Raw genomic sequence first — 24,502 nt, 5'->3', positions numbered from 1 at the left:
TGTTATATAATTCAGATGAATTATTTTCGCTGCTAATTGCCAATATCCCAATACATGAATCGTTACATAGCACGACAAAAAATCATGTGGCCGTTTTATATATAAATATTTATGGCATTGTCATATGTCGAATATTCTCAGTCATGTGATAGTCTAGTTACCATTTTCCGGGAAGATGATGAGTCCAAGCATAAATTTTCTGTGGAATATTGGAACATTGTTTAGCGGAGTATTTCAATAAAACCTAATATTCCTTGAGGAATTTTGAATTGTACAAGTCACGAAGTCAATGAAGTCAAAATCATTATAAAATTGGCATTTTGCAATATAGCCTGAGGTAAAACATAGTTTTGAATATATCATCTGAAGGCCTTAAATAACTGTACATTATTTACATTTGTCTTGCGTTCACATTATCTACAAAATACAAACAGTGCTATCGTAACGCGTATGTTTCGTCTATTTATTGATCATATGCTGAACAAAATTACAATAATTTGGACAAAAAATAAATAGCTGTAAAAACACTGTGACAACACTATATATTACTATATATTAACAACGCATAACTGAAGTAGTCCAAACAGTATACACTATTACACCTATATTAGTCCTTTTACCTTTTCTCCACACAAGTAATTATCATCCCTTATGTGTCGAGTATTTCTTACTTCCCAATCGTTTATTTTCGGGGTTTTCTGTCAGCGTTCAAGGGGCGATAACATATACACAACAACAATCCTCCCGTCCACAGACGCAGCGATTAGGGTATGTCCTGTCAGGTCCGGTAAATCGGTCACCATTGACAATAAACCATGGGAACATGTCGATTATCCCCCCGTCCACGAAGGCAGCGATTAGGGTATGTCCTGTCAGTTCCGGTAAATCGGTCACCATCGACATTAAACCCTGGTAACATGTTGCTTATCCTCCCGTCCACGGAGGAAGCGGTTAGGGTCAAAATCACTGAAGAAACAGAAGGGAATGTACATAAAACCCCATAAAAACTGGTTAATTCCCAATATAAAGAGGAACTTTGAAGACTGAAGTTTATAGTAGGAACTTTGTTCCGATGTTCACCGTAACATCTCTTCCTTATTCATGTGTTGCCATATTTTTATCACTTTGTAGGTCTAGTTATTGTTTTATTGACACATCTGTGTTATTTTGTTGTTCTACTGAAGCCTTAGTGCTGTTGTCAATAGGAAGCCTATACAAAAACTCTGGAACAGCTGAATTACAATGACAGACAAGTCATGTGAGACATGCTATAGTAACGTCGTTATTACCAAGCATCCTCTAGTAACGTCTCGGCTACCAAGCATTCTCTAGTAAGTCTCTATTACCAAGCATTCTCTAGTACCGCCTTGGTTACCCGGCATGCTATAGTAACGTCTTTATTACCCAGCATCCTCTAGTACAGCTTGATTTCACAGCTGTGATGTGTAATGAGTGATGTAAGTTCACACGGCCGTGGACATCGTCAGTGTTAACGATATGTACACGTCATGTGAGACATTTCCGACCTTTATAAATAGCGTGATTTATAATGCCGTGCGTCTCTGTCTGTACTTGACATCAGGGAACCGGACATAACTGACCATCACTGACCACAGTGGGCTTTTATCATGGCCTTTACACAGTTTTACTCCTGTCAGCCTAACATGGCTAACAAATGGGAAGACGTCTCCATTACTGGACCTGAGATATAAGTTTTATTAACAGGAACGGGATGTTATTAATATGTGTGTGTCAACGTGGGCAACGTTGATGTTAATCCCACTGTGTAGCTTTCAGCCATGTGAAGTGAACGCTGAAAATGTGGTTTTATATGAATTTTATGTCCTTTGTTCAGTGGTAAATTGTTATTACAATTCGACGATGCTTCTACGATACTTCGATGTTATACATCTTTTTAAGACGTCAGTTTTACAAAGAGAAATTTAATTAATTAAGAAACTTTAAATTCTGCACGATATCGGGTATTATAACAATAATCTCGGTTTCTACAGTAACAAAACAAACTAATAATCAATATATATATTATTTTTTTAATGAAACATTCAATACAATCACAATATATACAAAGAAACATTCGATACAAGTATTAAACATTCGATACAAGTATAAAACATTCAATACAAGTATAAAACATTCGATACCAGTACAATATAAACAAAGAAACAGCCGATACAAGTATTAAACATTCAAAACAAGTATAAAACATTCGATACAAGTACAATATAAACAAAGAAACATTCGATACAAGTATTAAACATTTGATACAAGTACAATATAAAAAAAGAAACATCCGATACAAGTATTAAACATTCGATACAAGTATAAAACAGTCAATACAAGTATAAAACATTCAATAAAAGTACAAAATAAACAAGAAACATCCGATACAAGTATTAAACATTCGATACAAGCATAAAAAAGCATTCAATACAAGTATAAAACATTCGATACAAGTACAATATAAACAAAGAAACATCCGATACAAGCATAAAACATTCAATACAAGTATAAAACATTCGATACAGGTATAAAACATTCAATACATGTATAAAAAAGCATTCAATACAAGTATAAAACATTCGATACAGGTATAAAACATTCAATACAAGTATAAAAACAGCATTCAATACAAGTATTAAACATTCGATACAAGTAAAAAAAAAACATTCAATACAAGTATAAAAAAGCATTCAATACAAGTATTAAACATGTAACACAAGTATAAAAAAATCGATATAAGTGGTCACATCTTTAAGCTCTCTTCAAACGATATCGATTTTTTTCTTTCTCTCAACTTTACATTGATACTCCACTTTTGAGCGCGCCCCAAGGTGGCCTCTTTATAGAAATTGGACAGCATTCGATACAATAATATTGTTAACAATTAATCATTTGATGCAAACACCATGTTAACAATATAATATTCTATTGAAGTTCATTGTAAACAACGACGTTTTTTATATGGCGAATTATATATTCTGTTTCACTTTATTGCAAACACTTACTTTTTAATATGGTCACATTGTACATATTGAAATATTTTATTCCTCTAAGCTTACTTTTGTTGCGATATAACAATTTCTTATGGAGCCACATTGTAAACAATGGAATATTCAACAACAATGACAATGCAATAAATAATATTTACAAACCTCCATTTCTACTGTTAACAGAACAAACAAAGTAACATAATAGATAAGAAATAAGTTCCCATGACAACGGCGATCTGCCGATGATAGGAAAAAACAGTTCTATTTCATTTTACAAAACAGTTGATGCACTTTTCTCCGGTGTAACATATTGTTCTGCTCTGGGGCTTAGACAAGGGAACTCCCCAGTCACATATTTAGCGTGACGCCATACCCACAATGCACTGACGTCACTTTTTCAACCGCACGTCAGCAATACACTAACACTATAACATCATCATTGCATTATAGCTGTGAGCGAATCAAAAGGGAAAGAGAAAAAAAGTGTCATTCACCGCCTTGGAATGAGATGGGACATCCCATCTTTCGGGGGGAAATTATTTTAAGCCTCGTGTTTGGCAACTTAAGGATTCCCTCGGGTTGATATCCTACCATCTCACTCCAATGGGGTGAACGATTCTACTCTTCTTACACATGTGTCAACATTTAGTTAAGATAAGCAATGAAGAATAAGGACAGTTATGATTTATGAATATACCGTTATAATGTTACTGACACACATCAACATTACCGATTTAGGATTGTACGCGTTACACTACAAGGCAGTAGTGTAAATCAATAAATATATTTTATAAAAGCATCCTTTCGAAAATAAAATCTCCAGCGCAGTTGTCGCGATGATTTGTATTCGCAAAATAGACAATAACCGATTTATGGATGCAGGTGATAAATAAGCGATATTTTATCGGAGAATGATGGACACGCCCTCACTGATGAGTGTACCTTTTAACAATTTGGCAATATATACAATATGCTAAATACTAATTACGCGGCATCATACAGCTGCTTCAAAGGATAGAGCGCAACTGATTACAAATAACAGCCAAACAAGGACTTCCAATATTTTTGAATTAAAATAACCCCACACTTACATTTGAGAGTGAAATTATAAACAACCATAATTTCCAATTTTTCGAAATATTTATAATTCTTACTCTACTGACAAACAAGGCACATGTCCTACAGAAATTACGTTTTATCTTTAATGGGAACGTGGGGAGCCCCTACACACATGATCAAAAATGTCTTGACACATATCCAATTGAAATTACGTATTTAATTGGAACTTGGGCCTCGAGCCCCTCCACATATTATCAAAAATGTCTGAACACATATCCAATTGAAATTATGTATTTAATTGGAAGTGGGGCCTCGAGCCCCTCCACATATTATCAAAGACAGTTAACTTCTTACTAGTACGCGAGCAGCAATGCATTGGGAAAATAATAGCTACATTTACATACTGTTAATTTGAATTTTTTTCAGCGATTTAATGGAAAGGACCTTCCGAATATCCACGTAGACACAGTAAACAATGACAGTTGACTACTGTATACCGGGGAACTGTCGCCCAGTCAAATTGTCACATTTTTCCGATAAACTCATGTTCCCCTAGTGTTAATTTTGCCCGTAGCATGTAACAACTATATATTATATGATGCGTACTACACTTTGCTGTCATGATACATTAGCCCTTGTTGGAGAGGGCGAAAAAGGCGAAAATCAAACAACGGCGAATATTCCCTGGTATACAGTATTCCGTTTTCTTTTATGAACAGAGGAAGTCGATAGAAGAATCTATTGGTCGATTTTTAAAAAGTTTATTCTATAAATTGGAAATCTCCCGGATCATCTACCGACGGTCCCTGTCTTTGGCAGGTTAATTCCCAAATCCTTCAGTAATTTTGTTAACTCCTGAATATCATGCAGCGGTGATTTCTCCTTCTCTGGTGGGTCCTCCCCTGACAACAGGTACGGGTTTACTGTTGGCAGTGATGGCACGGTACTCGCTTTGCTGGTGGTGGCGCGAAGGCTCGGTGAACTGTTCTGACTAGTGTTTATCACCACCTGTGTCTGTCCTCCTGGTTTCTTTATTTCCTGTACCTGTATCTGACCGCCAGCTTCTATGACAAGAGGCTGGCCATGTTGCTGACCAGGTGTCTGTAGAATAAGGTTATGACCTGGAAGCGAGTTTGCAAAATTGCTGGACGACGGATTTCCAAACGCGGGACTGAACGATCCTCTTTCGTTAGAACTAGAAGGAGCCATTACGGAGCTTGAGGAAGATCTAACACCTGAAAATGGTGACTGATTCTGCGATTGTGGTGCATTTATTCCTAGAAGATGTGACATAATCAGTCTTTGATTTGACATCCTCTGTTCACGAGGCATATCCATCCCCAGTAAGGCCGACAGGAGTATAGCGTTGCTAAGGTTATTAATGCTGCTGATCTGTTGTCCTTGACCTGAGGAGCTGCCCTGATTGTTTTGGGGCATGTTACTTTGACGGGAGGAGCTCTGTCCTGATATTTGCCGAGTGGGGGATGACCGCGACCTACTCCTGCTCCTGACTGGTATGGAGCGTACAGACTGACGCCGGTCATTGAACGTTCTTGAGAACTAAAAATATCAAATGAATGATAGAAATTAGGCCAGCAAAGCAATATACAAACGGTGTATGTACATATGTCAATCTGAAAATATGCATGAGTAAATTAACGAATCAATATTAGGTTTTACATCCAATAACTAACTATGGTCATTCACGGACGTGCTAGGTTTCGGTATGAACCCATTATTTGAATTTTAAACACATTTGCAATTTCAATTCAATAAAGAAACGTTTTCAGTTATTTCATTATAATATCTGACGATGCGAAAAAATATATTAAGCAGAAATATTTGATACTCTAAGCAATGAAATGGTATATTATCTTTCTGTATAATTATAAATGTGGGTCTCGGGGAAAGTTTGTTTGTCTGGGTATGTGTTTGGGGGGGGGGGCGCGTGTGTGTGTGTGTGTGTGTGTAAGTAGTACAATAGCTCATGACGTGTCAGCTGAAATAGAATGGCACTGTTGCGGTTGTGTGTTAATACACGAAGGAACAGTGTATCAATAATTGTCAATATATTGTGTAGCATCACCGATCAATCACTACATCTATGTGTATATATAAATATATAGAACAGTGTACGTACGTAAACGTACGAGGTCACGTGATTAAGCCAGTTGTCCAATAAGTCATATACCTTGTATAAGTGCATTTTTATTTTTTATTCTGTCAATTAAGATGATGTTTATCAATATTTGGTTATAGCTCACGGTCGTATTTCATAAAGAAATATGACAACTATGTATTTACTTAATGTCAGCGACACGTGCAATATGATATTGTATAACATTAATTACTTAAACGCAATTTTATACAAAAGTTTTATTTCATATTTCAGACTTCATTTATCGATAACAAAGGGAACTGTATGACCACATCACAGTTAGAATTGTCTGTGAATAATATGTGTAGTTTGAAGTGGAATATTGTGGTGATATTTAAAATTCATGATGTACAAGCAATTTATATTGACGCCTTCTCGCGTCCATCACGATACAGTCTTCCAAAATCAGTTAGGAAGCATATGCTCTACGTGACGTATTGCAGCGTCAAATACTGTTGTCGTGTCACATTGTGGTTATCGTGGTGACGTAGATGGGTGAGTACAACACATCGTCATCAGCCTTTTTATTATCGTTTTTACACATCAACCTTTTTAGAACAACGTTTTATCTAAAGTGCGTCACTATTTAACTTTTTAACAATTAAAGGTATGTGATTATCCGCGTGATTTTTGGAATGTTATTTGCTTTAATTCAATTGGTGTTTATGTTGCTTGAAAGTCTGCATTAGAAAATTTATTTTAGAAACGGTTTTTGATTGAACAACTTGTACAAAAAAAATAACCTGTAACTGCGCGCCGTCACTGCACGTGATAACACATATTCTATAGATGGGCAAAATTATTAAGAAAATAATACCTCTTCTACATTTACGGAAAGCGAGGCGACTCATAACAGGTCAAACCCGCAGTTAGAGTTATATAACACGGATAATTACCTCCGTTGTTTCTGGGGAAGTGTTGCATTATCCTTTATTTTATCTATAACGTAATGCATGCTTCTTGTTATATAATTCAGATGAATTATTTTCGCTGCTAATTGCCAATATCCCAATACATGAATCGTTACATAGCACGACAAAAAATCATGTGGCCGTTTTATATATAAATATTTATGGCATTGTCATATGTCGAATATTCTCAGTCATGTGATAGTCTAGTTACCATTTTCCGGGAAGATGATGAGTCCAAGCATAAATTTTCTGTGGAATATTGGAACATTGTTCAGCGGAGTATTTCATTAAAACCAAATATTCCTTAAGGAATTTTGAATTGTACAAGTCACGAAGTCAATGAAGTCAAAATCATTATAAAATTGGCATTTTGCAATATAGCCTGAGGTAAAACATAGTTTTGAATATATCATCTGAAGGCCTTAAATAACTGTACATTATTTACATTTGTCTTGCGTTCACATTATCTACAAAATACAAACAGTGCTATCGTAAGACGTATGTTTCGTCTATTTATTGATCATATGCTGAACAAAATTACAATAATTTGGACAAAAAATAAATAGCTGTAAAAACAAACTGTGACAACACTATATAATACCCTTCGTTTCATTGCCCCCTCCTTTACTATCATTATATTTTATTGTCCCTGTTTTTGTTTTCTTAATAATTCCTTTATACATTTCCCTTAATCTAACGCAAAACCCCTTTATAACGCGACATTTTCTCTGGACAGATAGTGACATTTTAACGAGGTTGTACTGTATATTAGCGTAATACAGGCAAACAATCTGGGAATTTCCCCTAGTTCAGCCTCCTGCTATATATATTTATCTGTTAGAACGACACCCTTTTTATTACTTGAGGAGAACCTTGACATGTTTTATGTCGAGATGGCCCACATCGCGACGTTGATGGACAAGTACGATATGTAAATATATATATATATATATATATATATATATATATATATAAAGCTTATGGGGCAAAGAGGTAATTCCAACAGTGTGGACAAGTTTAGGTTGTCAAATTGCGGAGCAATCCGCTCCTTTTTCAAGACACAGTGAAACAGAACAGTTACATGTACATATACATCATATTACAAGAAGATAGAACTAATATACTATATTCAATCCAATTGATTACGACATCTTGTCAATAAAATTTGATGAAATGAAATATACTATAATTGAAAATATAGCTATTATATAAAACCAATAGTCCCCTCGGCTAAAGACAGCCGAAGGCAGCAATTAAGCTGAGAGCGTCTCGGACAAGGAACGCTGATGTAGAGGACCTATTCTCGCGCATATTCTTGGACCTATTCTTGCTTTCTATATAAAGCTTAGATATATGTTAACCAGAACAGCGTTTTAATACTGCAGTTAAACGGGATAAACTTACCTATTGCTGGGAAAACATAACAATGATATACATTGTCGATTAAACGGCAAAAATGGTTTTCATCTCTACGTCTCGGTATAAAATTAACTCAGTGTCTTCATATAATCCTTATTAACATTTTAGAGGAAGATGCCAAGATAGGTAGAGCCCCTGTCAAAGATAATGCTTCCAAGATCCCAGTTGAGTTAAAACTAACTTTTATCGACATTCCATCAAAATTATATCATCCGACAGAAAATACATACTACTTGTTGTTGTTTTTTGGGTTTTTTTGTGGGATCAGCACTTTATGATAACTAGGGCCGGGTTGTGGTACTGGGATCAGCACTTTACGATAACTAGGGCCGGGCTGTGGTACTCTCAGCACTTTATGATAACTAGGGCCTGGCTGTGGTACTGGGATCAGCACTTTACGATAACTAGGGCCTGGCTGTGGTACTCTCAGCATTTTATGATAACTAGGGCCTGGCTGTGGTACTGGAATCAGCACTTTATGATAACTAGGGCCTGGCTGTGGTACTGGGATCAGCACTTTATGACAACTAGGGCCGGGCTGTGGTAATCTCAGCACTTTACGATAACTAGGGCCGGGCTGTGGTACTCTCAGCACTTTACGATAACTAGGGCCTGGCTGTGGTATTGGGATCAGCACTTTATGATAACTAGGGCCGGGCTGTGGTACTCTCAGCACTTTACGATAACTAGGGCCGGGCTGTGGTACTCTCAGCACTTTATGATAACTAGGGCCGGGCTGTGGTACTGGGATCAGCACTTTATCATAACTAGGGCCGGGCTGTGGTACTCTCAGCACTTTGCGATAACTAGGGCCGGGCTGTGGTACTCTCAGCACTTTACGATAACTAGGGCCGGGCTGTGGTACTCTCAGCACTTTACGATAACTAGGGCCGGGCTGTGGTACTCTCAGCACTTTACGATAACTAGGGCCGGGCTGTGGTACTCTCAGCACTTTACGATAACTAGGGCCGGGCTGTGGTACTCTCAGCACTTTACGATAACTAGGGCCGGGCTGTGGTACTCTCAGCACTTTACGATAACTAGGGCCGGGCTGTGGTACTCTCAGCACTTTACGATAACTAGGGCCGGGCTGTGGTACTCTCAGCACTTTACGATAACTAGGGCCGGGCTGTGGTACTCTCAGCACTTTACGATAACTAGGGCCGGGCTGTGGTACTCTCAGCACTTTACGATAACTAGGGCCGGGCTGTGGTACTCTCAGCACTTTACGATAACTAGGGCCGGGCTGTGGTACTCTCAGCACTTTACGATAACTAGGGCCGGGCTGTGGTACTCTCAGCACTTTACGATAACTAGGGCCGGGCTGTGGTACTCTCAGCACTTTACGATAACTAGGGCCGGGCTGTGGTACTCTCAGCACTTTACGATAACTAGGGCCGGGCTGTGGTACTCTCAGCACTTTACGATAACTAGGGCCGGGCTGTGGTACTCTCAGCACTTTACGATAACTAGGGCCGGGCTGTGGTACTCTCAGCACTTTACGATAACTAGGGCCGGGCTGTGGTACTCTCAGCACTTTACGATAACTAGGGCCGGGCTGTGGTACTCTCAGCACTTTACGATAACTAGGGCCGGGCTGTGGTACTCTCAGCACTTTACGATAACTAGGGCCGGGCTGTGGTACTCTCAGCACTTTATGATAACTAGGGCCTGGCTGTGGTACTGGGATCAGCGCTTTACGATAACTAGGGCCGGGCTGTGGTACTCTCAGCACTTTATGATAACTAGGGCCGGGCTGTGGTACTGGGATCAGCACTTTATCATAACTAGGGCCGGGCTGTGGTACTCTCAGCACTTTGCGATAACTAGGGCCGGGCTGTGGTACTCTCAGCACTTTACGATAACTAGGGCCGGGCTGTGGTACTCTCAGCACTTTACGATAACTAGGGCCGGGCTGTGGTACTCTCAGCACTTTACGATAACTAGGGCCGGGCTGTGGTACTCTCAGCACTTTACGATAACTAGGGCCGGGCTGTGGTACTCTCAGCACTTTACGATAACTAGGGCCGGGCTGTGGTACTCTCAGCACTTTACGATAACTAGGGCCGGGCTGTGGTACTCTCAGCACTTTACGATAACTAGGGCCGGGCTGTGGTACTCTCAGCACTTTACGATAACTAGGGCCGGGCTGTGGTACTCTCAGCACTTTACGATAACTAGGGCCGGGCTGTGGTACTCTCAGCACTTTACGATAACTAGGGCCGGGCTGTGGTACTCTCAGCACTTTACGATAACTAGGGCCGGGCTGTGGTACTCTCAGCACTTTACGATAACTAGGGCCGGGCTGTGGTACTCTCAGCACTTTACGATAACTAGGGCCGGGCTGTGGTACTCTCAGCACTTTACGATAACTAGGGCCGGGCTGTGGTACTCTCAGCACTTTACGATAACTAGGGCCGGGCTGTGGTACTCTCAGCACTTTACGATAACTAGGGCCGGGCTGTGGTACTCTCAGCACTTTACGATAACTAGGGCCGGGCTGTGGTACTCTCAGCACTTTACGATAACTAGGGCCGGGCTGTGGTACTCTCAGCACTTTACGATAACTAGGGCCGGGCTGTGGTACTCTCAGCACTTTACGATAACTAGGGCCGGGCTGTGGTACTCTCAGCACTTTACGATAACTAGGGCCGGGCTGTGGTACTCTCAGCACTTTACGATAACTAGGGCCGGGCTGTGGTACTCTCAGCACTTTACGATAACTAGGGCCGGGCTGTGGTACTCTCAGCACTTTACGATAACTAGGGCCGGGCTGTGGTACTCTCAGCACTTTACGATAACTAGGGCCGGGCTGTGGTACTCTCAGCACTTTACGATAACTAGGGCCGGGCTGTGGTACTCTCAGCACTTTACGATAACTAGGGCCGGGCTGTGGTACTCTCAGCACTTTACGATAACTAGGGCCGGGCTGTGGTACTCTCAGCACTTTACGATAACTAGGGCCGGGCTGTGGTACTCTCAGCACTTTACGATAACTAGGGCCGGGCTGTGGTACTCTCAGCACTTTACGATAACTAGGGCCGGGCTGTGGTACTCTCAGCACTTTACGATAACTAGGGCCGGGCTGTGGTACTCTCAGCACTTTACGATAACTAGGGCCGGGCTGTGGTACTCTCAGCACTTTACGATAACTAGGGCCGGGCTGTGGTACTCTCAGCACTTTACGATAACTAGGGCCGGGCTGTGGTACTCTCAGCACTTTGCGATAACTAGGGCCGGGCTGTGGTACTCTCAGCACTTTACGATAACTAGGGCCGGGCTGTGGTACTCTCAGCACTTTACGATAACTAGGGCCGGGCTGTGGTACTCTCAGCACTTTACGATAACTAGGGCCGGGCTGTGGTACTCTCAGCACTTTACGATAACTAGGGCCGGGCTGTGGTACTCTCAGCACTTTACGATAACTAGGGCCGGGCTGTGGTACTCTCAGCACTTTACGATAACTAGGGCCGGGCTGTGGTACTCTCAGCACTTTACGATAACTAGGGCCGGGCTGTGGTACTCTCAGCACTTTACGATAACTAGGGCCGGGCTGTGGTACTCTCAGCACTTTACGATAACTAGGGCCGGGCTGTGGTACTCTCAGCACTTTACGATAACTAGGGCCGGGCTGTGGTACTCTCAGCACTTTACGATAACTAGGGCCGGGCTGTGGTACTCTCAGCACTTTACGATAACTAGGGCCGGGCTGTGGTACTCTCAGCACTTTACGATAACTAGGGCCGGGCTGTGGTACTCTCAGCACTTTACGATAACTAGGGCCGGGCTGTGGTACTCTCAGCACTTTACGATAACTAGGGCCGGGCTGTGGTACTCTCAGCACTTTACGATAACTAGGGCCGGGCTGTGGTACTCTCAGCACTTTACGATAACTAGGGCCGGGCTGTGGTACTCTCAGCACTTTACGATAACTAGGGCCGGGCTGTGGTACTCTCAGCACTTTACGATAACTAGGGCCGGGCTGTGGTACTCTCAGCACTTTACGATAACTAGGGCCGGGCTGTGGTACTCTCAGCACTTTACGATAACTAGGGCCGGGCTGTGGTACTCTCAGCACTTTACGATAACTAGGGCCGGGCTGTGGTACTCTCAGCACTTTACGATAACTAGGGCCGGGCTGTGGTACTCTCAGCACTTTACGATAACTAGGGCCGGGCTGTGGTACTCTCAGCACTTTACGATAACTAGGGCCGGGCTGTGGTACTCTCAGCACTTTACGATAACTAGGGCCGGGCTGTGGTACTCTCAGCACTTTACGATAACTAGGGCCGGGCTGTGGTACTCTCAGCACTTTACGATAACTAGGGCCGGGCTGTGGTACTCTCAGCACTTTACGATAACTAGGGCCGGGCTGTGGTACTCTCAGCACTTTACGATAACTAGGGCCGGGCTGTGGTACTCTCAGCACTTTACGATAACTAGGGCCGGGCTGTGGTACTCTCAGCACTTTACGATAACTAGGGCCGGGCTGTGGTACTCTCAGCACTTTACGATAACTAGGGCCGGGCTGTGGTACTCTCAGCACTTTACGATAACTAGGGCCGGGCTGTGGTACTCTCAGCACTTTATGATAACTAGGGCCGGGCTGTGGTACTGGGATCAGCACTTTATCATAACTAGGGCCTGGCTGTGGTACTCTCAGCACTTTATCATAACTAGGGCCGGGCTGTGGTACTCTCAGCACTTTATGATAACTAGGGCTGGGCTGTGGTACTCTCAGCACTTTATGATAACTATGGCCTGGCTGTGGTATTGGGATCAGCACTTTATGATAACTAAGGCCGGGCTGTGGTACTCTCAGCACTTTGCGATAACTAGGGTCGGGCTGTGGTACTCTCAGCACTTTACGATAACTAGGGCCTGGCTGTGGTACTCTCAGCACTTTATGATAACTAGGGCCGGGCTGGGGTACTCTCAGCACTTTATGGTAACTAGGGCCGGGCTGTGGTACTCTGAGCACTTTATGATAACAAGGGCCTGGCTGTGGTACTCTCAGCACTTTGCGATAACTAGGGTCGGTCTGTGGTACTCTCAGCACTTTACGATAACTATGGCCTGGCTGTGGTACTGGGATCAGCACTTTATGATAACTAGGGCCTGGCTGTGGTACTCTCAGCACTTTACAATAACTAGTGCCGGGCTGTGGTACTCTCAGCACTTTATGGTAACTAGGGCCGGGCTGTGCTCCTCTGAGCACTTTACGATAACTAGGGCCTGGCTGTGGTACTCTCAGCACTTTACAATAACTAGTGCCGGGCAGTGGTACTCTCAGCACTTTATGGTAACGGGATCAGCACTTTACGATAACTAGGGTCGGGCTGTGGTACTCTAAGCACTTTACGATAACTAGGGTCGGGCTGTGGTACTCTAAGCACTTTACGATAACTAGGGCCTGGCTGTGGTACTCTCAGCACTTTACGATAACTAGAGCCGGACTGTGGTACTGGGATCAGCACTTTACGATAACTAGGGCCTGGCTGTGGTACTCTCAGCACTTTATGATAACTAGGGCCTGGCTGTGGTACTCTCAGCACTTTATGATAACTAGGGCCGGTCTATGGTTATCTTAGCACTTTGCGATAACTAGAGCCTGGCTGTGGTACTCTCAGCACTTTATGATAACTAGGGCCGGGCTATGGTTATCTTAGCACTTTGCGATAACTAGGGCCTGGCTGTGGTACTCTCAGCACTTTGCGATAACTAGGGCCTGGCTGTGGTCCTCTCAGCACTTTACGATAACTAGGGCCGGGCTGTGGTACTCTCAGCACTTTATGATAACTAGGGCCGGGCTGTGGTATTGGGATCAGCGCTTTACGATAACTAGGGCCTGGCTGTGGTACTCTCAGCACTTTATGATAACTAGGGCCTGGCTGTGGTATTGGGATCAGCACTTTATGATAACTAGGGCATGGCTGTGGTACTCTCAGCACTTTATGATAACTAGGGCCTGGCTGTGGTATTGGGATCAGCACTTTATGATAACTAGGGCCGGGCTGTGGTACTGGGATATGAGCAAGCGTATTTCCTGATACAGGTAGATAGAGGAAAGCAGAACGAGATTGTGATTGTATACCTGAACTAATACATGTAATTCTAAACAGAGTAGAAAGGATATTGACCCCGCTAAAACTCCAACCAGATCGCAAACATAATTTGTGACAAGTAGAACAGATTCATAAAAACATTTGCCTTTGATCATCCCGTCGTCTTTGAAGTTACTTGGGATGCCGTCTAGTGTAGGTCATGTGACCGTTTTCGAATCGCAGGCTTCTTATATTAGGAATCGTTGTTCCCACAGTAAAAGTGACCAAAACTGCCAACAGCATGAATAGGGATGCCCTCGTGAACCTCTTATAACAGCAATAAGTTTGGTGTTAATGCAGAAAGATAAATGTGAATCTGATTTCTTATATAGGCATTTGAAGACACATATAAGGAGCCAAGGCTAAACTTAAATACCTCTCCTTTATCATATAGCTATTAGAAAAACAACTTATGCGTTGTAATTTTGGATTAAATGCCATCTTCAAACCAGATTTCATATTACAAAATATTAGTAACAATTTACTTTATTATCAAATTATATTACGTAGAATACAAATGAACATTATAAGGAATACTTCATATTCTGGATATAATAACTATTTCAAACGGTGTTATCAAAACAAAGTTAAATGGATACGGTGGAATGGAATCTTCAACACTGAACGCCGAGGTCAGTGTGGGGGTTAGGGGGAAAATAATCCTTTTTTGGGTCACAAATGTTCAAAAACATTTTATATCATATTTATTTAAACATTGATAATTTAATCGTGCTTGTAACAAGCATTTTCATTGGATTAAAAATTTGTGTTATCAGCCCATAACGTAAAAAAATGACATCACCGTTTGTAACGTCCCTTTTGATTGGCTGATACAGCAACGCAATAATTTCTAAGAGAAAAGAGTCCATCAATAAAAGTGGATTTCCACAGGGATTGTGTACAGTAGATTGAATTATAAGGATTAACTTGAATATATTTTTCATGTTATGGAGCTATAACACACAAAAAAAAGAGTGTAATCTCATCATAAACTGCTTCGCGGTTTATTTAGAATACACTCCGTTTTATTGTATTATAGCTCCATAACATGAAAAATATATTCAAGTTAATCCTTAAATAACATTCTTTGAATAATAATACACTCTGAATATAACTTTTATAGTAAATACAATATTCATATCAGATAGTCATATGAGCATATTAGCTAAGGTCATTTCGCGATTGTGTTCGCTGATAAATGGTTCACTTAAGGGCCACCTTTTAGGTGCTTTCAGGACTTAACCTAGATTTAACCTGTTGCGAAGAAGGTTATATATGGGTGACATGCACCAATAAAAAAGCACGGAAGAAAATAAAAATGGGCAATCATCGCGAAACTATCTGCCTGACATGATCACGTAGTTAGCTACTGCAAAAGAATAAGAGTATACCGAAGTGTCAGCAAAGCTATAACAAAACTAGGGCAAAATATGAACGAATGAAAGGTTGACGGGGATACCCATTGATTAAGATTTTAATTTCTGTGTCCAACTTCAGCAAATAATTGTAGTATTGTCTAATGGGTACCAAATAACAATTGTATCTTTACGCGGTTTGTATCAAGTATAGCCTTAACGGAAGTCTTATTAGGTATCCATGTCACCTCTTGTCGTGTTGACATCTAGTGACCCCTTGACCATTGCCATGGTAATAAAGGCTATAAGTGATGACGTATATATGGCCGCTGTTGACAGGTGAGCCACTGTAGTAGTGAGTTTTGTATGATTAAAGCAGGTAGCGCTCACAAATAGACGGACAGGTCGGAGAGACGAGCTGTCCAAGTAACTACATTATAGGAAGCATAATTGTTATCGATTGATCAATGAAACGGTGTTGTTGGTTGTATAAGGTGGTCCACTGATCTATGTTATAGACTGATGTTACATCGTAACTGTTTGTATATCTAAGAGCCCATTAGAAATCATCACTTACAGAGCAAACTAGCAGAACAAAGATCAACGTTTACTGACAAGAAAGTACTGGATTTAAAAAGAAATTCAATTATCACTGCGAAAAAAATATTTTGCCTCAAAATACGTACCTAGAAAAGGTCTCTTGTTAAATACTGAAGCAAAGTAGCGTGATATGACGGAGGTTTTGTAAGATGAAGGAGGCGAAAAAAATAGTAAAGAACAAAAGTAGAGAGGGACCTTGTGTTTTGTTGCCTCTGAGTAGTACAAAAGTACCGATTTTGGGCCAGGGTCATTGAGGGCAGTCTCCTATATTATTAGTTATCTTTGGGTTAGGAGGTGTCTACGGGCTCATAGACCCCGTCTGGTTTTTATAGACCACGAGCCGAAGGCAGTTATAACAATGATGTAGTCTAAGAATAGATAGCCATGTACCCTTTCTTTGTCTACAGATGATTAGTTTTTAAGTTCGAATAGCACCAGAAAACGTAATTCAAACTCAAATGTTAGTGTTTTGATAACGTTTTTAAAAAATGGCGCGACGTGTGACGACTTTGCATTCTGTTTTGGACTATAGGAATAAATTCACAGTATAGAAATACTTTGTGTCATATAAATTATAAAGGTCATCATAAAATGTTAATATGCTGACAAAAAAATATTCATTTGAAGAGTAAGATACTGCAAAATTCAAGCCTTGATCCGATTTGGGTCCTGGTGATGATGGTTTTGACATCCGATTTGGGTCACCTTACTTATTAATAACTACCTACTGGACATCTTTTCGGCAACATTTTGGACAATACACAACACATTTTGTAATAAGCACCCTAGCGGCCCCCTCATTGCATGTTTCGTTAAATTTGCTGTCAATTAAGTAGGCTATTTTATCCTATGAATGATTGGCACACCTCGAACGCTTGTGTGTGTCGGACGCCATCTTTGTTGCTATTAAGGGAGATTTTAGTTTGAGTTATCTCCCCTCGCACGCGCTATTATAGACCCCGGCAGAGTGGGGTATATAGAAATGTATTCCCCGGCAATATACCCAATCAGAAAGAGTGTTACAAATTAGAACGGTGGCAAAATCCTATAGTACCCCACCACCCTTGTGGAACCCCCCTTTGGTAGGGGGGTACCAATCGACGTCACATCGGTAGGGGGGTACCGATCGATGACGTCACGTGTAAACGAAGTTCTCAAGTGTTTGGGGTTTTTCCTGACTGCATCTATTAATAGTGGCAACGATTGAGGAGGAGGAGGAGGAGGAGGAGGAGGAGGAGGAGCAGCAGCATCAACAGATGCAGCAGTCAAGGAGCTCATCCTGGTGGCGGCGGCGGCGGCGGCGGTGGTGGTGGTGGTGGTTGTGTTGCCGCCGGCGGCGGCTATGGTTATAGATGCAGTCAGGAAAAACCCAAATACATGAGAACCCCGTATACACGTGACGTCATCAATCGGTACCCCCCTACCGAAGGGGGTGCCACTAGGGTGGTGGTAAGGATTATATAGAGGAGTGCACCGGATGACCCAAAGTCAAAAGCCCCTACACTTGTGACGTCATCGATCGTAACCCCCCTACCGATGTGACGTCGATCGGTCGGTATCCCCTACCAAAGGGAGTGCCACTAGGGGGTGCCGGGGGTACTATAGGATTATATAGGAGGCTGCACTCAATGACCCTGGCCCAAAAGCGGTACTTTTGTACTACTCCTCTGGACAAGGGGGCAATGAATTTGTGTGTTTTATATGTGGATATTTTACTTTATTATCCAAGAACGGCGATTTCAATTCCATGGCAATACTATTTTTGGTGTTTTGATATCACAGATTAATATTTCATCCGAAAAGTCATAATGGCCATTTAAAACATTGAAGCCTGCTACAAAAGATATTTGAAACATGTTGTTCAAAGAATGGTTAGCTTAAAGAAAATAAAACTCAATTGTTGTTTTATCTTGTTGTTTTTAAATAATAAATAATTTAAATAATTCAGAATTGACCCTGAGTTTAATATTTTAATGAAATCATCAACTGCGAGAAATACACAAATATTTTCAAATCTTTATATTATATTTCCTTATAATATATATATTTATACAATAATGATAGATGACCTTGGAACTTAATTGGTCTTGATAGCCATTGTAAGAGTTAATTGGCACCAATTGTTGATAATTTGAACAATACACTGTATCTTATAAACTAAGCCAACACAGTGTGTGAAACCTGCTGTTATTAAATAGGACGAACCATTTATAACAACATATCATAATGGAGGGATGTGAAATCAAGCTCGGAATTTTGAGGAATTGCTTTACCACGTGATCAATTTATAACAGGTGTTACTATCTGCATGTCAACGAGATATAGACCCAAATACCCAGCTTACAGGTAAAACACACGCGACGTACGTAAATAATTTGCGAGCCGTTTAATGTCAGGTTCATTTATTTCTGACATTTCATATGTCTCCATAGTATGATACGCTACAGCATAGCATAGAAAACAATTAAGCGATGGCATTTGAGAGGATTGTAATTGTTTGTCGTCAAAATTGGTTTTCACAGTAAATATGTTCTTCTTATTTCCTAACGGAATCCAAGCAATGTTCTTTTTACGCATTTCCATTTGTGTTTTCGTCTTTTCTTTAACTTTATGATACTTTCGATTTTTTAATTTTTTTTCGATTTTTTTTTTTTAGTTCTATATGGAAAATATCCACGGTCACCTGTTTTCCTCGCTTTTTAAAATACCATTGCGACGCTATAGTCCAAAAATAAATTGCAAATACGTCCTTTAAAAGACATGCATTTTCTGATGTACGGCCAACAGTGTCTATTAACTATGCTGGCTGTTAAAAATGTTTCGTTAACAATAATATACTCTAAACAGTGCTACATTAACTATGCTACACGCTTAACAATGTTTCGTTAACTATATAATACTCGCAAAGGGTGTTTCATAGATATGGTACACGGTAAACAGTGTTTCGTTAACTATATAATACTCGCAAAAGGTGTTTCATAGATATGGTACCCTGTAAACAAAATGTTTCATTAACTATATAATACTCGCAAAAGGTGTTTTATAGATATGGTACACGGTAAACAATGTTTCGTTAACTATATAATACTCGCAAAAGGTGTTTCATAGATATGGTACACGGTAAACAATGTCACTTTAGCTATATAATACTCGCAAAAGGTGTTTCATAGATATATTACGTGGTAAACAAGGTTACATTAACTATATAATACTCGCAAAAGGTGTTTCATAGATATGGTACACGGTAAACAATGTTTCGTTAACTATAAAATAATCTAAACTGTTTTTACCTAACTATGGTACATGATAAATAATATCTAAACAATGTACGAGTGATCATGATGAATGTAAATAATGTTTCAAGTGTACGCTTAACAATGTACGAGTGACCATGATGACTGTAAATAATGTTTCAAGTGTACGCTAAGCAATGTACGAGTGACCATGATGACTGTAAATAATGTTTCAAAAGTACGCTAAGCAATGTACGAGTGACCATGATGAATGTAAATAATGTTTCAAGTGTACGCTAAACAATGTACGAGTGACCATGATGAATGTAAATAATGTTTCAGGTGTACGCTTAACAATGTACGAGTGACCATGATGAATGTAAATAATGTTTCAAATGTACGCTAAGCAATGTACGTTTGACCATGATGAATGTAAATAATGTTTCAGGTGTACGCTAAACAATGTACGAGTGACCATGATAAAGGTAAATAATGTTTCAAGTGTCCGCTAAGCAATGTACGTTTTATCATGATAAATGTAAATAATGTTTCAAAAGTACGCTAAGCAATGTACGTTTTATCATGATAAATGTAAATAATGTTTCAAATGTACGCTAAGCAAAGTACGTTTGACCATGATGAATGAAAATAATGTTTCAGGTGTAAGCTAACCAATGTACGAGTGACCATGATAAAGGTAAATAATGTTTCAAGTGTACGCTAAACAGTGTACGAGTGACCATGATAAATGTAAATAATGTTTCAAGTCTACGCTAAACAATGTACGCGTGACAATGATGACTGTAATGAATGTTTCAAATGTGCGCTAAGCAATGTACGTTTGATCATGATAAAGGTAAATAATGTTTCAAGTCTACGCTAAACAATGTACGCGTGACAATGATGACTGTAAATAATGTTTCAAGTGTACGCTAAGCAATGTACGTTCGACCATGATGAATGTAAATAATGTTTCAGGTGTACGCTAAACAATGTACGAGTGACAATGATGAATGTAAATAATGTTTCAAGTGTACGCTAAACGATGTACGAGTGACAATGATGACGGTAAATAATGTTTCAAGTGTACTCTAAACAATGTACGAGTTACCATGATGAATGTAAATAATGTTTCAGGTGTACGCTAACCAATGTACGAGTGACCATGATGAATGTAAATAATGTTTCAAGTGTACGCTAAACGATGTACGAGTGACAATGATGACGGTAAATAATGTTTCAAGTGTACGCTAAACAATGTACGAATGACCATGATGACTGTAAATAATGTTTCAAGTGTACGCTAAACAATGTACGAGTGACCATGATGACTGTAAATAATGTTTCAAATGTACGCTAAGCAGTGTACGAGTGACCATGATAGATGTAAATAATGTTTCAAGTGTACGCTAAGCAGTGTAGGAGTGACCATGATGACTGTAAATAATGTTTCAAGTGTACGCTAAACGATGTACGAGTTACCATGATGAGTGTAAATAATGTTTCAGGTGTACGCTAAACAATGTACGAGTTATCATGATGAATGTAAATAATGTTTCAAGTGTACGCTAAACAATGTACGAATGACCATGATGAATGTAAATAATGTTTCAAGTGAACGCTAAACAATGTACGAGTTACCATGATGAATGTAAATAATGTTTCAAGTGAACGCTAAACAATGTACGAGTTACCGTGATGAATGTAAATAATGTTTCAAGTGTACGTTTACCAATGTACGAGTTACCATGATGGATGTAAATAATGTTTCAGGTGTACGCTAACCAATGTACGAGTGACCATGATGAATGTAAATAATGTTTCAAGTGTACGTTTACCAATGTACGAGTTACCATGATGAATGTAAATAATGTTTCAGGTGTACGCTAAACAATGTACGAGTGACCATGATGACTGTAAATAATGTTTCAAGTGTACGCTAAACAATGTACGAGTGACAATGATGAATGTAAATAATGTTTCAAGTGTACGCTAACCAATGTACGAGTTACCATGATGACTGTAAACAATGTTTCAAGTGTACGCTAAAAAATGTACGAGTGACCATGATAAATGTAAATAATGTTTCATGTGTACGCTAAACGATGTACGAGTTACCATGATGAATGTAAATAATGTTTCAGGTGTACGCTAAACAATGTACGAGTGACCATGATGAATGTAAATAATGTTTCAAGTGTACGCTAAGCAATGTACGAGTGACCATGATGAATGTAAATAATGTTTCAAGTGTACGCTAAACAATGAACGAGTGACCATGATAAATGTAAATAATGTTTCAAGTGTACGTTAAACAATGTACGAGTGACCATGATGACTGTAAATAATGTTTCAATAACTGTGGTGTCTCATGTATAATAAATTGATTATGAAATATGCAAGGTGAATACCGTACTTTGAAAACGCTGACATTTATTATGTTTATGTGTGTATAATGAATACGTGACATTAAAACTATTGTATTACTATCCATCTGTGACTAAGACCAGGAAATCGCGAGGTGTATCACTGTATAGCTAGGTCGGTGTTGGTTATTCATGTCTATCGGCCAGGCACGGCGGTCGCTGATTGGTGTAGATGACATCATGTGATAAGGAACATAACAAGGTGATATCATTGTGTCTGAACACATTGCATAGTAGAGTCCACTTAAGACTAGGAGTGTAGGAGTTAGCGAAGCTGGTCACTAAAAAGGGTATTGGTATAAATTGACCTGTTACATGGGGATAAGACAATGTTCTCTTCAGACAGAAAGTTACTTAATAGGGATGATCTCTTGAGCATATTCGACTGTATTGCAATTGATAGAACTGACCGTTTTGAACAGACAGACTACTATATATTTCGCGATGGATTATTTAGATAACAGGAAAGTAACCATTCTATACATATTGGTCTCCACCAGGTCTGAAAATGTAGGAGGGTTAAGTCAGTTGAAAGTCCGGTATCGATTTGATATTTTGCTTGAAATTTGAGAAGCATCACAATTTTGAAAATCAAAGCTGTCTGATTGTTATACATGAACCGGTTAAATCTCAGAACATAGAAAGAATATGGTTCAATTTTTACTCTCCTTGGCTTCTGATCAACAAGGTTTATTTTAAAACGGTACCTTTTTACTTCGTTTAAGCAGTTATTTGGTTCTTCTTCAGGGTTTCGTAAATCTTCCCCCCATTTCATATCCCCACGAAACAGTGATTTTAAAACCAACGAAACATACGCACGTTCATAATTATGGATATCACCGCAGAATCAAAATTTCAGAGAAAAGATATCGTTTAGCTGATTTATTCTGTTCTCCCATCAACAACGATATGTATGTTTCGTATTTCTCCATTCCTAACTAATTATAATGCTTGTTATGATTTCTGATGCAAACTTGCATACTGTATGTCATAAATACTGAACTTAAATGACATATTCCGTCTTTGCGTATTGCAGAGTTATCTTCTCTTGGGAGCAGGTATTGATTGTTACGTCACTTGTTTGTGCGAATAACGTCATCAATTTTTGAGGAAACGACGTTATTTTCTCACACAGACCAATGACGTAACAGTCAATACCTGCTCCCAAGAGAAGATAACTCTGCAATACGCAAAGACGGAATATCACAGTCAGTCATTGCTAACTAATGGCAGCTCTTGCTTATATCTTAAATATAAATTGTATGCTTTATTTTATTGATACTGAACACTTCAGTGAAAATGGTTAATTCTAAAAACAGATATAAACCAGCATGACCATAAATCATGTATATTTAATTGCAACGCTGGTCGAGACTCCTCATACAATTGATGATACTTTTATTTATTTTTACTAAGCATTTTATATGAAATAAATATATATAGGAAAAACGTATTATATTCTAAAAAAAACTATAACATAGCATTGTCTTCATTTTAGGTAATTAACAGCACTGATGAAGGTTCTAAAAGCACTTTGCATGCTTCAGGTTATTTATTAAATGTATATAATGTGTATCGTGGAAATATTTGTTCTTTCAAAAAATACGGCAAAAAAATGTATTGTTATTTTAATATAGAAATGCAGGAGGTTGAAATACGACGGCGGTAAACGAAATGTCAAACCAAACGAAGGGTGTTATGTCGAGATCAAAACTTAAACTTATCACTAATTACTTACCCGGCTGCTTGGAGAAAGTCTGGATGAGGAGGCTGACTGCAGGTGATGACTTTGGGCCTCACAAAGATAAACCACCACTACAAACATTACCGTAGCAAACGAGACGTCCGAAATAAACGGAAGCTTCATTGTGCATCTAAACTGTAAAACAGAGGGACGAGCTGGTCAAGGTTATCCGCTGTGTCTACCTAGTGATGCTCACACCAGCAAGTGACCACTAGTGACCAGTGCAGCAGTATATTACCTACTTATCTCGGTGTGTTGGGACAAACACCTTTTCGGCGAGTGAAGCCCTGTGGCTATTTGCGATTTTATTACACTTGAAGAGCGCAACAATATATGGGTTTTGCTACTCGTTCATGCGACGGTATATATGTACAATTGCCGACAATTTTATCGGTACAAGCTCGCTCTCGACCTCGAAATCAACACATCATAATACGACAACTTAGATGGCAATACACTTTATCGTACAGCGATAGCGCAAC

At 39.8% G+C, this 24,502-nt stretch overlaps 1 protein-coding gene across 1 annotated transcript; it reads right to left on the bottom strand.

The window, feature by feature from the left end:
* Nucleotides 1-4,638: 4,638 nt before the first annotated feature.
* LOC110442099 lies at nt 4,639-24,212 on the bottom strand. The gene is made up of 2 exons (XM_021485535.1): nt 24,015-24,212; nt 4,639-5,630 (listed from the first exon to the last, which is right to left on the bottom strand). The coding sequence occupies exons 1-2, from the start codon at nt 24,141-24,143 to the stop codon at nt 4,860-4,862; spliced, it is 900 nt and encodes a 299-aa protein (XP_021341210.1). The 5' UTR covers nt 24,144-24,212; the 3' UTR covers nt 4,639-4,859.
* Between the last annotated feature and the right edge of the window lie 290 nt (nt 24,213-24,502).

This window comes from Mizuhopecten yessoensis, unplaced genomic scaffold (genome assembly GCF_002113885.1).
Source record: "Mizuhopecten yessoensis strain PY_sf001 unplaced genomic scaffold, ASM211388v2 scaffold716207, whole genome shotgun sequence".
Lineage (NCBI taxonomy): Eukaryota > Metazoa > Mollusca > Bivalvia > Pectinida > Pectinidae > Mizuhopecten > Mizuhopecten yessoensis.
Note: the sequence above shows the minus strand (reverse complement) of the source record. Positions and strands in the feature narration are given on the sequence as shown.

Coding starts and splice junctions, on each gene's coding strand:
- LOC110442099 (XM_021485535.1), bottom strand. CDS start 24,143: ATGAAGCTTCCGTTTATTTCGGACGTCTCGTTTGCTACGGTAATGTTT. Junction 5,631..24,014: donor GACTTTCTCCAAGCAGCCGG/GTAAGTAATTAG, acceptor TGATATTTTTAG/TTCTCAAGAACGTTCAATGA.